The 16,006-nt window shown below is 48.6% G+C and overlaps 1 protein-coding gene across 2 annotated transcripts in view; it reads left to right on the plus strand.

Annotated features, from left to right (window-relative positions):
• The window catches only part of GPAM (glycerol-3-phosphate acyltransferase, mitochondrial), a 67,491-nt gene that overhangs the window by 39,919 nt on the left and 11,566 nt on the right, over window positions 1-16,006 (plus strand). For both annotated transcript variants that reach the window (XM_045291269.1, XM_004700926.2), the window contains exons 4-15: window positions 545-618; window positions 3,351-3,464; window positions 4,902-5,048; window positions 5,597-5,693; window positions 6,431-6,567; window positions 7,853-7,952; window positions 8,274-8,486; window positions 11,096-11,209; window positions 12,735-12,820; window positions 13,792-13,907; window positions 14,860-14,930; window positions 15,719-15,983. In XM_045291269.1, the coding sequence (XP_045147204.1) occupies window positions 545-618; window positions 3,351-3,464; window positions 4,902-5,048; window positions 5,597-5,693; window positions 6,431-6,567; window positions 7,853-7,952; window positions 8,274-8,486; window positions 11,096-11,209; window positions 12,735-12,820; window positions 13,792-13,907; window positions 14,860-14,930; window positions 15,719-15,983 (1,534 nt within the window). The remainder of the gene's footprint in view (window positions 1-544; window positions 619-3,350; window positions 3,465-4,901; window positions 5,049-5,596; window positions 5,694-6,430; window positions 6,568-7,852; window positions 7,953-8,273; window positions 8,487-11,095; window positions 11,210-12,734; window positions 12,821-13,791; window positions 13,908-14,859; window positions 14,931-15,718; window positions 15,984-16,006) is intronic.

The raw sequence follows: 16,006 nt of genomic DNA on the forward strand, positions 1-16,006 counted from the left end.
GAGGGTGACCTTTAGCCAGACATTTCCTCCTGAAGTGGGCAGTCATTTTAGGGAGCAGAGAGCATATCTTTGGAGAAGCCGTGGGCGTAAAGCCCAAACACTGGCCAGCCCCGTAATCTTCTGTGTCAGGATCGTTGGGGGAGTGATAATCTCATGATACATCTATGGTTTTTAGCGTAGTACCTGCTATTGTGGGAACGCTAGCCTCCAACATTCCCATCACGGACGTAGAGCTCCCTGTCAGTTCTACTCTTCCAAGCTTGGGCAAAGGGCAAGAAGGGGAAATGCACTATCTCTCTTGTAAAGGGTTTTAGGATTCATTTTGATTTGTGACTTTTATGAAAGGCTAAACAGTACTTTTAAATTGAAAACACAACAGCACACTAAGTTTTTTCCCCTGAATCACTTAGGTTGGTGAAGCACCATTGAATTTTGTGTTGTGTATTTTCAAAGTCATTGAAGAACTGGTAATGCTAGCTTTTTGCCACTAATTCAGCGGTATGCTTCCATCTGGTTTTTTTGTTTTTGTTTTGGTTTTGTGTAGGAGAAATTCTTCAACCCCAGCATCCCGGCGTTGGGTCTGCGGAATGTTATCTATATCAATGAGACTCACACGAGGTAAAAAGGCATTTCTATACTTTAATCTGTCTCAAAGGACATACTGCATGATAGACCATCCACACACTGGGAGATACATTTCCTTTATTTCTTAAAAGTTACAAGGATAGGAACTGTTGGCTCGAGGCTCTGTATGAAAGTTATAGGCAACAGGAGCCGCCTAAGGGCCCGATGACTGTTATCATGCTACACTTATTTCATACAGACGTTCCTAACAAGGTAGCTTTTGCCCGCAGTTTGAATTTACTCACACATCGGTTTTGCATCTGATATATATGCCAAAATGTGGTAAAGATTTGTAGGGGAAGAGAAGTGGGCTTGAATGTCTTATGACCTACAAATGGTTGTCTTACGCTTAAAGAAATGTATAAGTGATGTATGTCGGCCAAGTCTACATACAGGGTGTTAGAAAATGTTTTCTCCTCTCGAGCACATGCGCCTTCACTTATAACTTCCTCAAGGAGCCCTGGTAGTGTAATGCTTACGCATTGGGCTGCTAACCACAAGATCAGTGGTTTGCAACCCTCAGCTGCTCCGCAGGAGAAAAATGGGGCTTTCTACAGGCTTGAAAACCCACAGGGGCAGTTCTACCCCTTCCTGTAGAGTCACTATGACTCAGCATTCAACTAAATAGCAGTGAGTGAAGTTTTTGAAGGTTTTCTAGGAATTCTTCCTTCTACCTTCCCTGTTCACGGGGACCAGGGCAGTTGGCCCCAGAGTGAATTGAGAACAGGCCTAAGAAGGAGCATAGGGAGGCTGTGTGCAGTCTCTGTGGCAAGACAACCGACTGGTAGTCTAGTCCCTTTGTGTCTGAGAGATGTTTGCAGGAGGTAATGAGTAGGCTAAAGTGATGAAATTCTCTGGAAAAAATGTACCCAAGAAATGGAATACTTAAATTGAAGGCCTTTCTGATGTCGCCTCTTGGCTTTCCGGGGATTCTGCTGCTGCTTGGAGGTGCCATTGGGTCCGTTTAGACTCAGGATCCCATATTACAGAGCAGAGCTGCCCCCAGGGTGGGCTTAACTCTTCCCTGGAGCGGATCTGCAGGCCATTTCTTCATGGAGGCCACCCAGCACCCTTTCTGTGCTCAGCCAGGCACGTCATCATGTGTACCAGCACCCCTCTTGGTTGTGATGATAGAGGGTGTGGATCAGTGTTATGATACCTGCACGCATAACATGAGTTAACTGGCTTTGGTTTTTATCCAACCGATAAATACACTTTCCCTCCCTTTCCAGCGTACCTTTGTCTCACTTGTTCACTTTCTCCTTGAAGTTTGAGACTGAAAGAGGAGACTGGCTCAGGGATTCTCCCCGCCACCCTCCTCGTTCTGGGGTGATATGAGTACAATGCTCAGAAAAGGGGTCCTAGAAAATGCCTTCTTTTTTATGGAAATAGACATTTTACATATAAAGCCAGAGGGTTCCTTTGTTGCCTCCCTTGGAAAAAGAGCACACGCTACCTTGATCAGGCAGCATGAACCTACCGTGCTGGTGAGCGGGCTACACAAGGCAAAACCTAGACATTTATACAAATGTACACAAACTCTCTCTCTCTCTCTCTCTCTCTCTCTTTCTTTCTCTCTCTCTCTCTCTCACACACACACACACCCCTTTAGTCTTCCATTGCAAAGGGATTCTATAGACAGCTTGGCCTTCGTACATTCTTTTGTTCATTCTGAGCATAGAATGAAGTGCCGACGGTATGCGAGAGTAACAGGAAGGAGAAACAAAAGAACAAGCGGTTCTGCCTCAAATCCCTTCTCCTCCAGTGAGGGCCCTTATATCTTTTCTGAATCAGTGCCTTTTTCTTAGCAGGTGTTGGTCAAAGAATGAGAGTGAAGCATCTCATGATTATCCCTCGGGGTTTCAAATGATTACAAGATGAGGGATGGCAGCACTCTCATGCCTATTTTGAGATCTACCCCCGTATCCTCATCTAGATTTCTCAAGACACCACATACCTGCTGTCACAAGGGAATAGGTATTGTCCCTGAACGGTGTTGAATGTTTTTCAAAATTGGAAAAAAATGTCAGAAAGATTTCCTGGAGCCAGGTGCTAGAGAGCCAGACCTGCGGCTAGTCCTGGGCCTGTCTCCCAGCTGATCAAGAATCTGGGAGACCGTGATGAGTTTTTCATAAGGGAAAAATCAGGCCTTCATGCTAGGGAAAAAACCCAAACCAAAAACCAAGCTCACTGCCACTGAGTTGCGATGGACTCATAACGACCCTACAGGACAGTGGGGAACTGGCCCTGGGGGTTTCTGAGACTGAAACTCTACAGAGCAGAAAGCCTCATCTTTCTCCCTAGGAGTGGCTAGTAGTTCCGATCTGCTGACCCTGTGGTCAGCAGCCCAAGGGGTAACCCCTCAGCCACCAGGACTTGCCGTGCTAGGACAAGATTTCTGTACACACGCTACCTGCCTTTGTCATGGTGTTAACAAAGCCAGCGCACTGTCTTCCTTGTGTTTTTACATTAGGGCGGTTATTTGCCAAACACCCCTATTCACGTGTGAAAACACCCATCTCAGCTGTGAATTCCGTGCACGTGGAGTGAAACTGTGGGAGCAGTGAGGGGTTGGCTGCTGCAGGACCCCAACCCTCAGGAAGGGGGGGAGGGGTCAGGCTTCGCTCCTGTAGAGGGAAAGCCTGGTGTTAGTGCACAGCTTTAGTGCACAGGGTGCTGTGGGTGACCCGACAGCGCTTCTTTCCTGAGCCGATGTCACTTTGCAGGCACCGAGGATGGCTTGCGAGACGTCTTTCTTACGTGCTTTTTGTCCAGGAGCGAGACGTCCATAAGGGCATGTTCGCCACCAACGTGGCGGAGAATGTCCTGAACAGCAGCAGGTAAGGGTGGGGATGCTGTCGTACAGGGCAGGTGGCGGGGCATGGGTGGTGGGCGTAGGCGGAGGGGAGGATCCTTTTGTTAATTTCTCATTTCTCTGGGCCTCTGGCTCTAGTTGGTTTCTGTTTTCTAGCAGGGGAGGAAGCAGAGCCCGTGGCTCTGGTGAACAGGCAGGGGGAGCGGCTGTCTTGTTTCCTTGGCTAACAAAGGAGTACGTTTCTAAGACAGGAAGCTCCAAGGTGCACCAATTTCCAGGGTTCTTTGTTCCATTTTCTGTAACAGAACGGCTTGGCCTGAAATAAATGCTACTCCAGCGATGGCCTTGGGGTGTTACCCAGGCCCTGTGAGTTTGTCTTTTTGTCTATTGACACAGTACCTGGCAGTGTGGAGTTTTGCTGGACTTCAGAGTCTATAAAATCTGAAGCCAACAGAAGGGGAAGCACGTTATTTGACATTCCCTGGGATTTTTATAGTTGCTTTTTTCTTCAGTATGTTTCTTTCTATCCAGATAGGTTGCCGAGTAGCCGACCTCACCAGGGTTGGTGCTTTCTTTTTGACACCAGATGGAAGGTTTACAAAAGTGGACCAAACCTTCCCATTTACCTCACGAGGAGCCCTGGTGGGTTATGCGTTGGCCTGCTCACCACAAAGTCAGCAGTTTGAAACCCCTAGTCAGTCTGAGAGAGAAAGATGAGGCTTTCACTCCCGTTAGGAGATAGTCTTGGAAACCCACTGGGGCAGTTCTACCCTCTCGGATGGGGTTGCTACGAGTCAGCATCAAACTGTTGGCAGTGAGTTCGTTTTTAACCTCGCAACTTATTCGTATATGCCCAGTTTGAGTTGGATCTCACCTGGAAAACTACGCCAGTGGTTCTCAACCTTCCTAGTGCCGCAACCCTTTAATATAGGTCCTCATTTTGTGGTGAACCCCCTCCCCCAAAACAATAAAATTATTTTTGTTGCTACTTCATCATTGTCATTTTGCTACTGTGATGAAGTGGGTGACTCCTGTGGGAGCAGCCAGGCTCATCTCTCTGTCTGGACACACCAGGTAGTTCCGAATCACCAACCTTTCAGTTAGCAGGCCAGTGTTTAACCCGCTGTGCCACCAAGGCTCCTTGCTTGAAGTCAGATCCTTCTTTTTCTCAAATCCCTCACGGCCTGGGTCCCTCATGCCTAGCTCTCTCCCAGGTCATTTGAGTTACCTTCTGAAGTCGGCCTCCCGGATTCCTCAGGGATTCATTGATCTAGGAGTAGGAGATCCTTAATATTTACTAGATGCCCAGAAAAGGCACTTCCCCCCCCAAGCTCATTCTCTCCTGCCACCGCAAACGAGCGGGAAGACGCTTCTTGTTTTATGGCCGGTGGCTGCGGTTTGGGTGCTGCTGAGTGCAGAGGGCAACCCCGAGCTCGTGAGTCGTCTCTCTTTTCCAAACCAGAGTCCAAGCGGCGATCGCAGAGGTGGCTGCCGAGTTAAACCCCGGCGGCTCGGCTCAGCAGCAGTCGAAAGCCATCAGTAAGGTGAAGAAGAGAGCCAAGAAGATCCTTCAGGAAATGGTGGCCACCGTCTCACCAGCAATGATCAGGTAGTCAACGGCAAGGGGACCTGCTCTCCACAAGCGCCATCTATCCCGAGCGAGTGGGACCGAAGCCTCGGCCCTTCCTTTCCTATCACAGTGGCCTTCACCCAACAGAGGTTTCAGCGAAATCCAATGTCAAAGGCTGCCTCCCCTTCACATCCGTGTTCAGGTTTCGGGAAGTAGCGAGCGCTGTGGTGGCTTTGGCTGGTGGCTCCCCTTCTGCCCATCAGTGAGGGCAGCGTTGTGTCCCTACAGCTTTCTGCTCTCAGAGGAGCAGGGAGCCCCACACCCTGGGGGTCGAGGACTTGTTCTGCGACCTAGCCATCCACTCGCTCTTTGGCTTCCGAGCTACTCGAGCAAAATGTAAAGATTTTAATCTCAAGTAAGAAATGTCTATAAATGGGATCTATGTAAATTCAGCTTTTTAATACCACAATCCAGACGTTAAAAAACTCGCTCACACATGCTCAGTCCCATAAAGAGCCTCTTAGAGTCCAGAAACGTATGTCACTCATACCCGCGCACGTGACAACAAACCATGTCCTTTCTTGCAGACTGACGGGGTGGGTGCTGCTGAAACTGTTCAACAGCTTCTTTTGGAACATTCAGATCCACAAGGGGCAGCTCGAGATGGTCAAAGCTGCAACTGAGGCAAGGATTTCTGGGACCCTCTCCCTCCTTTTCCCTCGAGGTTTACAAGGGTCTTGTGGTTCTGAGGGAAATGGGATGTCCTGAACTGTGGTGCATTTCAAGCCATTTGGAAGGTTGTCCCCACCTGTGGTAACGGAAGCCGTTGTGTATTGGGGAGGAGGAATTATCAGCTCTGTGCAGGATTCCTTTTAAGTTGATTGGCAGCAGCCTTGCAAGTCAGGTAGAAGCATCCTTGTTCCGTAGATGAGAAAATGGAAGCTCCAGTCTCTAAAGAAATGGTCCCAGGTCACAACAGACACGTGACTTTTGGTCTGACCCCCACACCTCCGTGCTCATCCCTTGACTCCTCCCTCTCCTGGCTTGTCTTCTCTTTTGCTTCAGCTTTCAGCGGAGTCGTTTCTAAATTTAGGGACATTCATATTACTAACAAGGAGCTCTGCTGGCATACTGGTTACGTGTTGGGCTGCTAAGCTCAAGGCCAGCATTTCAAAACCACCAACCGCTTTGTGAGAGAAAGATGAGGCTTTCGACTCCCTTAAAGCATTACAGCCTCCATTCTACCTTGTCTTCTAGTGCCACTCTGAGTCAGAATCAACTCGATGCCATTGAGCTAGTACAGGGAAATGTTTTTGAAGGCGTCACTAGCCAGTGTCTGAGTGATAGCAGTAATAGCCAGCTGTGATATCTGATTAGTTTCTGTGTTTGCATTGTGACCTTGGTGTTTTCCCCTCTGCTAGATGAACCTGCCGCTTATATTCCTGCCGGTCCATAGGTCCCACATCGACTACCTGCTGCTCACCTTCACACTCTTCTGCCATAACATCAAAGCCCCATACATCGCCTCGGGCAATAATCTCAACATTCCCATCTTCAGGTAAGGCCAGTTCATTTTTAAATCAAAGATAGGAGAAAGATTGTGTTTTGAATTTTTGCTATCATGGGGTTTCAAAAAGTCCATGGAAAAATGGAAGGAAAAGATCATGGACAATTTCCACATGCTTTCTGATGCTCCCTCTGATACATGCTATTGTCAAGATGGCATAAGTCTCAGCCCCGCACCCTACTTTTATATTATAATAGTAATGTATGTTTATTGTGAAAAAACACCACACAAAACAATCCGAACATTATCATCGTTACTTCTACATTTTGTAGGAGATACATGGTGAATTGTGAACCCATGCACTTTATAGGTAATCTTTATCAACTGGACGGAAGTCCACGAGACAAGATAGCAAATTGTTGTGCTGGGTTAAAACGTGGGGCGGTGGAGTTGGGATTGATGACGGTGTCACGTCAGAATTCACTTACACTCAGATGGTAGCTCACCATTCAATAGTGTTAGAAACATGTAATGAATACAATAGAACGTGCCCTTGTTTTTTAGGACACGTGTGCATTCCTGTTACAGCGAAGAGTATGCACGAGGATTCGAGAGCACAGTGTGGTCGGGAACTGGCTGCTGATTAGTCAGGGTGGAATGTAGGATCCATGAGGAAGGGCCAGCCAGAGGCAGGAGGTGGGCACTGCATAGTGAGTGGGAGTTAATTCACAGTAGGAGGTCTCACCTTGGGTTGAGTATCTCAGGGAAGGTCCTGGAGTCTGACCTTGGGAGCATGTCACCAGGTCATTCTGTCTTAGAAGGAGTTTGATCAATTTTGATCAATATTGATCAAATTTGATCAATATTATGAATTAAGAATGGTAAAGGCTTGCATTGAAGCCCCGGTAGTGATCCTGGAGCAGAAGGTGGAAACTGGAAAAGTTCTTAGTAAGACGAATTTGCTCTGGTGACATAGTGGTTACGCCTTGGGCTGCTCAGCGCAGGGTCAGCAGTTTGAATCCACCAGCCGCTGTGAAGGAGAGTGTCTAAGCCGTGGCCAGCTGACATTTCAGGCAAACAAACTCCTTAGGAATTGGAGCAGACTGTGGGGCTTCACTCGATGCAGTGACACGCCGCCGAGGGTCAGGGAATAATGCTGATGGCAGAACCACCCCTAATACAGGAAAGGACAAATGGCTCAGTTCTAGCCAGTGGTCCAAACACCACTCCTGGTCTACCACCACCCTGCCAAACGTCTTACAGCACCTTGGGATCGTACTGCTCTGTTTACATTTTTCCTCGCAAATTATTAATCCATGCCTTCTTGAACCTACAGTACCTTGATCCATAAGCTTGGGGGCTTTTTCATCCGACGGAGGCTAGATGAAACCCTGGATGGACAGAAAGACGTTCTCTATAGAGCGCTGCTCCACGGGGTACGTACACTCTCATTGACCTCATGGGCCATTGCGTCCGCTCTCACAGCGGAAGGAGGAAAAGGGACGAGAGCGAGATGAGATGTAGAAACAACCTTGTTACCTGAGCGCTTCAAGTGCTTATTGCTCAGCAGCGGGTTTGAGCACTCGGCTATGTCTGTCACCGAAAGGCAGCCCGGAAGGAGCGGCCTTGTTCACTGTACAAGTGACGCGCTCTCAGGGTGCTGTTTGGGGTGGTCGGGGTTAGGAGTTGCCCTTGCCGAGGGCCTTCTGAAGCAGGTGGGCGGAGCTCCATGGCCTGCCGTCCCCTCTGCGTTCCAGCACATCGTGGAACTCCTGCGGCAGCAGCAGTTCTTGGAGATCTTCCTGGAAGGGACGCGCTCCCGAAGTGGCAAAACCTCCTGTGCCCGGGCGGGCCTCTTGTCAGTGGTGGTGGACACCCTGTCTACCAATACCATCCCAGACATCCTGGTCATACCTGTTGGCATCTCCTACGACCGCATTATTGAAGGACACTACAACGGCGAACAACTGGTAAGAGGCCGGGCTGCACTTTTAGATCGGTGCTGTCAGCGTTCACGCAGCTGCAGATTTGGGTTCCTCCTGGGTTTACGGAGTTAGGGTGACCTCAGTAGGCGGCTCTCATAGGTCAACCTGACTGATGGGTGAGTGGTGCTTTCCTGCCCTTAAGGAGACTCCCAAACTGAAAACCAAGCCCCCTGCCCCCCAGTCGATTCTTACACACAGCAACCCTACACAACAGGACAGGGCTTCCCCATGGGGGTTTTCAACGTGTACATCTGTATGGAAGCAGACAGCCACATCTTTCGCCCTCCCTCAATGAGGAGCTGAGTGCTTAACCCCTGCATCACTGAGGCCCCCTGCTGGGGGAAGGACATGACTTGATTTATCAGTACTGGCCTGGGTCCTGGGCTCAGGAGATGGATGCGCACCGGCCACTGTGCTGCCCTCTCCATAGTGGAGCGTTATGGGGTTTTGCTTTCTCAGGACTGCTATGGAAGAGGCCCTGGTTGGGGAGAGGGGCGGGGTGAGTGGCATGTAGCCAAGCACTGGACTGCCACCCACAGTGTGGTGGTTCAAATCCACCAGTCGCTCCTTGGCTGTGTGGGGTCCTGTGAGTCGGAATCAGCTGCGGGGCAGTGGGACTGCTCCGGTGCTGTTTTGCAGTTAGGCCTGAAGCTCTGGTGGGATCCTGTCAGCAAAGCAACCTGAGATTGATGTGAGGAGGGTTGGTTCTTTTTATAATAAATATTGGTTGAACTGTAATCGGTATGGAAGCGTGCAGAAATCATAAGTGGGTAGCCTGACTTTTCAGGGTGAACATCTATCTCTCTGGAAGTTTCCCCCACCTCAAGGTGCAGTGTCACCGGGACCCTCCTTTGAACCATCACCATCCCCACAAGGGCCCCACACTAGCCTTATGTTAAACTCCATAGGCTAATTCTGTTCATTTGTTACCTCTACTGAAATGGAATAGGAGCCTCTGTGGCATGGTGCATTTAACCTTGGGCTGCTAACCACGAGGCCAGGGGTTCAAACCCACCAGCCCTTCTGTAGGAGAATTATCTGCTTCTGTAGCCTTGTTTACTTATTGGGTTGCTCACTGGGAAGCCAGCAGTTCAAAAGCACCACCAGCTACCTCTGGAGAAAGATGAGGCTTTCTCCTCATAAAGAGTCATTTTCTTGGAAACTCCCAGGGGCAGTTCGACCCTGTCCTATAGGGTTGCTACCATCGACTCGATGGCAGTGAGTTTTTGGTGTGATGAAGTGTGCAAAGTCTGGTAACCTTAAGGACCAGTTCTGCTCTGCCCTACAGGGTTACCGTGAGTCAGAATCCACTCGATGGTCATGGTGGAGAGAAACAGAATAATGCAGTTTGTTGTGTGTGTGTGTGTGTGTGTGTGTGTGTGTGTGTGTGTGTATGCACGCCCGGCTGTGTGTGTGTGTGTGTGTGTGCATGCACGCCCAGCTGGCTTTTTTTGCTCATGAGATTCCTCAATACTGTTGTACATGGCTGGGGTTCCTTTCTTTTGCACAGCCGCACAGAATCCCAGTGTATAAAGAAGCCACGATGTATCCATCCCGCTGTCCCCATGAGTCGGTATTGACGCAATGGCAGTGGGTTTAGTTTTTGGTACTGCTGAGAAAAAAATTTATTTGCTTCCAGTTTGGGCAACGGTCGTTCTTCCCATGTGTCTGGATGACCCGGCGAATGCATGTTGGGCGTGCTCCTAGGTGTGGAAGGGGTGGGTCAGAAAGTGTATACGTGTTCACCTTAGTAAACACTGCCAAACTATTGTCTCAATGGTTGTACCAGTTTCCCTCTCCCACCCACTAGCGGCACGATAGTGCAGGAGAGATTTAGATTCCTCCTTATTTAGGGCAGGAGGCTTGGGCCAGACATTTATTAGATGTATTACCCAAACAAGGACACTTGGAAATTGGTCGCCCTATGAACTACGGGATAAGGCTGGCTTCTCAGCTGTATCTCTGTCAGGAGACTTGCACATGCCTCTTTGGGTTGGAGGCATCTCTCCCCATGGTATACTGTGCTCACCCTGACTGTGTCCTGGGAATTCAGATCCTAGTCCTTGTGTCCAGCGTAAGGCTGCCATTGTGTCCCTTACATATCAAGTCTTCAATACATGATCATTCACGGAGGGACCAACTCAGAAGTCACTGTGCTGTTCACTTGCCTATTGACAGGCGCTTGGACTCTGGTGTTGATCAGACCTCAGAAGTGGCTTCTTCGACAACATTTGATTTTGATCTGACAAGCAGGTCAGGGCATTTGAGCCTTCCTTAATTTGCCACTGCAATTTTTCTCAGTGATGGGAACATCCCCCTGAAAGGAATGATTGTGAAATGCTGTGCTCTACTTTGACCGAACTCCTTTGATGGCATAGCTGCATGTTTTAGTATCTTTAGCATCTTCTCATGCGAAACATTTTCTGGCAAGTCTCAGTTTACGAATCCTCCCCTCCCCACCCCCTTAATCTTGCCTTTCTCAAGGTGAACCTTTAATTTCTAGAACAAAAAATTCTTTGCAATAAAGCACATCTGTGTGTGCGTCTGCGCAAACTTGCTGTCTCAGCATGCTGATCTTTCGACATTGGGTCTAGGGCAAGCCTAAGAAGAATGAGAGCCTCTGGAGCGTCGCCCGGGGCGTGATCCGAATGTTACGGAAAAACTATGGCTGCGTCCGAGTGGATTTTGCCCAGCCCTTTTCCTTAAAGGTGAGTCCTGCAGCGGGGAATGGGGCTGAAGTTCTGTGCTGGAGTCCAGAGACGTGCTGCAGTTCTGGATCCCACCACCTTTCCATGGCCTGGGCCCCTCACTCCTTTCCCTGGAATCCAGGACTCCGCCAAGAGTACGGCAATGGACCAAGGAGCATGGACTGACCACTCTTGGGAAGTGCTAGGCTCAACGTCTCTTGCTGTTTTCGTGTCTAAGTCGCAAGAATTTTGAACTTAGATCAAGGTGGCCCCTGCTGTGTCTGAAATTTGCTTCTAAGGGGGAGGGGGATCTATAAATATTTCCCTTCAAACAGTGGTTCTCAACCTTCCTAATGCCTCAGCTCTTTAATACAGTTCCTCATGTTGTGGTGACCACCCCCCACCCCCAACCATAAAATGATTTTCCTTGCTACTTCATCACTGTCATTTTGCTACTGTTATGAGTCAGGCAACCCCTGTGAAAGGGTTGTTAGGCGCCCAAAGGGGGCGTGACCCAGAGGTTGAGAACCGCTGCCTTAGAAGCTTTGGGTAACACTGACAATCTAGGAAGATGCCCGACCTGGTTTTGTGGCATCCAGTACGCACGTGGCCCCAGGACTGATGTTTCTTATCGAAAAGCTTGGGAGCGCCGGTCTCTGAGGTCCTTAAACCTTCAGGTTTTTGTCAACTCTCCCTGCCATCGAGGCAATGCTGACTCCGAGAGAATCCCTGTGGTGTCTGGGACTGTGACTGTTCACAGGAGTAGAAAGCCCAGTCTTTCTCCTGCGGAGCTGCTGCTGGTTTTGAATTGCTGACCATGCAGATTACAGCCCAATGCAAAACCACTACACCACCAGGGCTCCAGACTTCAGGTTTTTAAGATCTTCTCATTGGTTAAGAAGAGAAAGAGAGGGCTGGATAAGAGGGGTGGGAGTCCAGGAACAAGGAAGAGAGATCCTGCTTCTCCTTCAGCTTTCCTTCTTGGGTTTACAGCACATGATCCTGGCATTCTAGCTCTGCGTCCCAGGCAGGCTGACTTCAGGTGCTTTCAGCTTTTAGGAACCTCGGTTCTCACCATTTACAAAAATAAAATAAAAACAAGAACCATTGCACAGCTTCTCTGCTGTGAAGGTTTACTTTCCAATTGAGGGTACTTTGAACGTGATGCTACTCCTGGGCTGCTGGTTTCTTTATGAAACTGTAACTGGGTTGATGATCATTGCTACCAGTATTTGAAATGACAGATAAGTTGTTCCTAAAGATGTGGGACATGTTAAACTCTCCCCATGAATTTGAATCAAGCATCATCCTGTTACTTGCATTTACAATAAGTAGTACATAGACTGAATGCTTTTTAACAGTCTGCGAATCACTTTTTACTTCTCTAGTTAATCTTCAGGGTGCAGGAACATACTTCTGGTGCTTCAGAGTCTATCGCATTTTATAAACAGGTCTTTTTTTTTTTTACTTTTTGATGATGGAGTCATAATTTATATGTTGATATGAAAGTGTGAGTAAATGGTCACGTTCTAATTTTTCCCACCAGGAGTATTTAGAAAGCCAAAGTCAGAAACCTGTGACTGCTCCCCTTTCTTTGGAGCAAGCACTGCTGCCAGCTATATTCCCCTCAAGGTAAGGTTCCTGGACGTTTAAGTACCTAGCTCAACTAGCAGACAGGTGTGTGTGTGTGTGTGTGTGTGTGAGAGAGAGAGAGACAGAAAAACAGCTTCACTTTACAAAGAATGTACATTTTATGAGTTCCCTTCTTCACTTGATTAGATTTTTTTTTGTCTAAAAAGCTATCGAAATGTTTCATGTTAGCCTAGAGGATTTTGATTTTTTGTGAATATCATGTAATAATTATTTTCATGTAATCATAAACCAATGTTTTATATAATACACATATATTTATATATTAGATCATAATTATATAATAAATGATTGTTATATAATCATTTCTTGTTTTCTGCAGCTGAATGTTTTGAACTGCTTTGGGCAGGAGTTCAGTTATGTATGTTTTGTATAAAGGCAGCACATAAAAACAGTCTTTTTATTTGAATTTTTCAGAATTCAAATAGAACTATTAAGAGAAGTGCAATAATAGGCTCTTCTTTTGATACGTATAGAAACATTGATTTTTTAGAAGTATTTTAAAGTGCATCTCGCTTGATACATTCTTTCTGTGTAAATCAGAGCACAGTGGCTTTAAAATGTTCGCAAACACGACTCATTCATACTAGCTAACATGTGTTTTAGAACAGTATTCAGAGAAAGACAGCAGGCTTGGTGAAGCTGACAGCAGCCAAAAACGAGGAAGGCTCTGGGCAGCATCGATTGCCACCATGGCGGCAACGATGGGCCAAGCAGAAGAGTCGCTGAGGGTGGTGCAGGACCACGGGCGGTTTCCTTCTCTTGCTCGTAGGCCTGCTGGGAGTCGGAGCTGACTCAGGACACCTAGAAACAACAACACCAGGAAAGCCTGTGGAAGGCACACAGACATAACCTTTCTGTGGGCTACATGTAGAGCGTGTGCATTGCATATGTATAGTTTGATGTGTACAAGGAGGGCTTGTTGACGTCCGAGTCTTGTTGCTGTTTTTCAGACCCAGTGATGCTGCTGATGAAGGTACAGACACTTCCATCGATGAGTCCAGAAATGCAACCGACGCATCGTTCCGAAGAAGGCTGATAGCAAACCTGGCGGAGCACATACTGTTCAGTAAGTTGGATCACCAACTCTGTGCCCGCAGTGCCGAGTCAGACTGGTGTTCAGGGAAGGCAGGCTGTACAGGCTTCGGAATACAGGCAGATGGGTTTGATCGCTTTCTGGGCTTATCACCTGATATTGGGTGGTGATTAGAAAAACAGACGCCATTTGTAGAGACTTCAAATAAGGGGTCAGCCCCAACTCATTGCCATCTGGTGTGAGGGAAATACAGTGTCCGTCACCCAGTAGGTCTTTGTGTAGTGCTTACATTTTTAAAGTTCGGTTTCCTTTTTTTCCTCACAAGGGTATTGTCAACATGATTCCTGGGCCCTTTTTTTGCTCAGAGCCTGTTTCTTTGAACTCGCTTGTGTGACAGGGTCCAGGTCTGTGCTTCTGTGCTTCGTTCCCCACGCATCCCAGGCTTACTTTAACGTCACAAATGTAGGTCTGAAACTTCTGTCTCATCTGTGGGGAAATCCAGATTGCATAATGAATGACTCCTTACTCCAAAAGTTCTGCTCCTGTCGGGGCCCGTTAGGCCCTGGGAACTCAGGTGGCAGTGCCCTACAATGAGTGAGTAGAGTAGAGTACTGGTGTTCAACTCCCGGGGCAGTGCTGTGAGAGAGGGTAAATCCCACAGCAGCAGAGCTGGCCCAAGCTGAGCCCAGGCAGGCAGGGCCTCCTGTCCCTCCCCATTTCCTATCCCTGTCTGCTTCAGACTCTCAGCACCTTCTACCACTCCTCCCCTGTAGCGTCTGTCTCTGTATCTCACGCCTCCTCTTAAAACCTAGATTCTCAAAAGAACCTGTTCTCAGCACTGAAGAATTGGAAAAGGAAACAAAAATGGAGATACCCCCCCCACACACACCCGAATACCGAGGGTTGTTGCAGTCTCGTTTCTAAAAGCATTAGAAGTGCTTTCGCAAAAAAGATGTCTAACGGAAGCCTTGTTTCTCTCTTGCAGCTGCTAGCAAGTCCTGCGCCATCATGTCAACACACATCGTGGCCTGCCTGCTCCTCTACAGACACAGGCAGGTATGTCTGCAGGGCCCCTGGAGGTAAGTGGAGAGCGCGAGGGTGTTCCGTCAGCCAAGGAAATAGTCAGGGAGAGGCCGGGGCCCCTCCTGGCCAGAACTCTCAGGTGTAAACAGTAGCACAAGGGAAGGACCCTGCCCTCAGGAGTCTGAAACTCCACATTTGAAAAAGACTTCTCTCCTAAAAAAATGAGAGACTGCTTACTAGCCCGTGGGACAGTGAGAGAATCGTTGGGGAGGGCAGCTATCATGAACGAGGCCACTCATTGGCACGTGTTAAGTGCCCTGCGAGCTAATAGCTGCGCAGCTATTTGCTGTGTGTTGTAGGGTCTACTCTCTGCCCTCCCCCCACACGCTTCCCGAGAAAGACTGGCTCATGTTCACAGTCACAGTCTCAAGCCCAAGCACAGTGTCAACAGGAGGGGGCCTCTAACAGTTTGTGGAAAATTCCATTTTCTTTTCATTCCATATTTCCATGAACCTGGGAAACCCCCTCAGAAACAGACCCCACGTAAGAATTTGTCAAGCCAGCATTCAAAATGAGGGTAATTCTGTCCCCAAACTCAGCCCCCCCCACTTGCCTTTGGTGCCCACTGCATGTACGGTGGCTAACATGCCCTTGGTATGGGAACACCTCCTGGGACATCGCTGGTGACTTGCCTGCATTTGGGTCCCGGTCCTGGTTTTGAAGGTGCCAAGCACGAGCTGCAGGCAGTATTCGCAGAACACTGGCCTTTTGGGAAAGGGTGTCTTCCGCTGTCCGGAGCCCACTCCTGCCTTTTGCTCTAGGGAATCGATCTGTCCACGCTGGTGGAAGACTTCTTCGTGATGAAGGAGGAGGTCTTGGCACGGGATTTTGACTTGGGCTTCTCGGGCAACTCGGAAGATGTGGTCATGCATGCCATCCAGCTGCTGGGGAACTGCGTCACCATCACCCACACCAGCCGCAGCGACGAGTTCTTCATCGCCCCGAGCACCACCGTGCCGTCTGTCTTCGAGCTCAACTTCTACAGCAATGGCGTGCTCCACGTCTTCATCATGGAGGCCATCATGGGTAGGTGGGGCCCCGGAAGCGCT

Source organism: Echinops telfairi, unplaced genomic scaffold (assembly GCF_000313985.2).
Source record: "Echinops telfairi isolate 266 unplaced genomic scaffold, ASM31398v2 ScPeMD7_70;HRSCAF=299, whole genome shotgun sequence".
NCBI classification, from domain to species: Eukaryota; Metazoa; Chordata; class Mammalia; order Afrosoricida; family Tenrecidae; genus Echinops; species Echinops telfairi.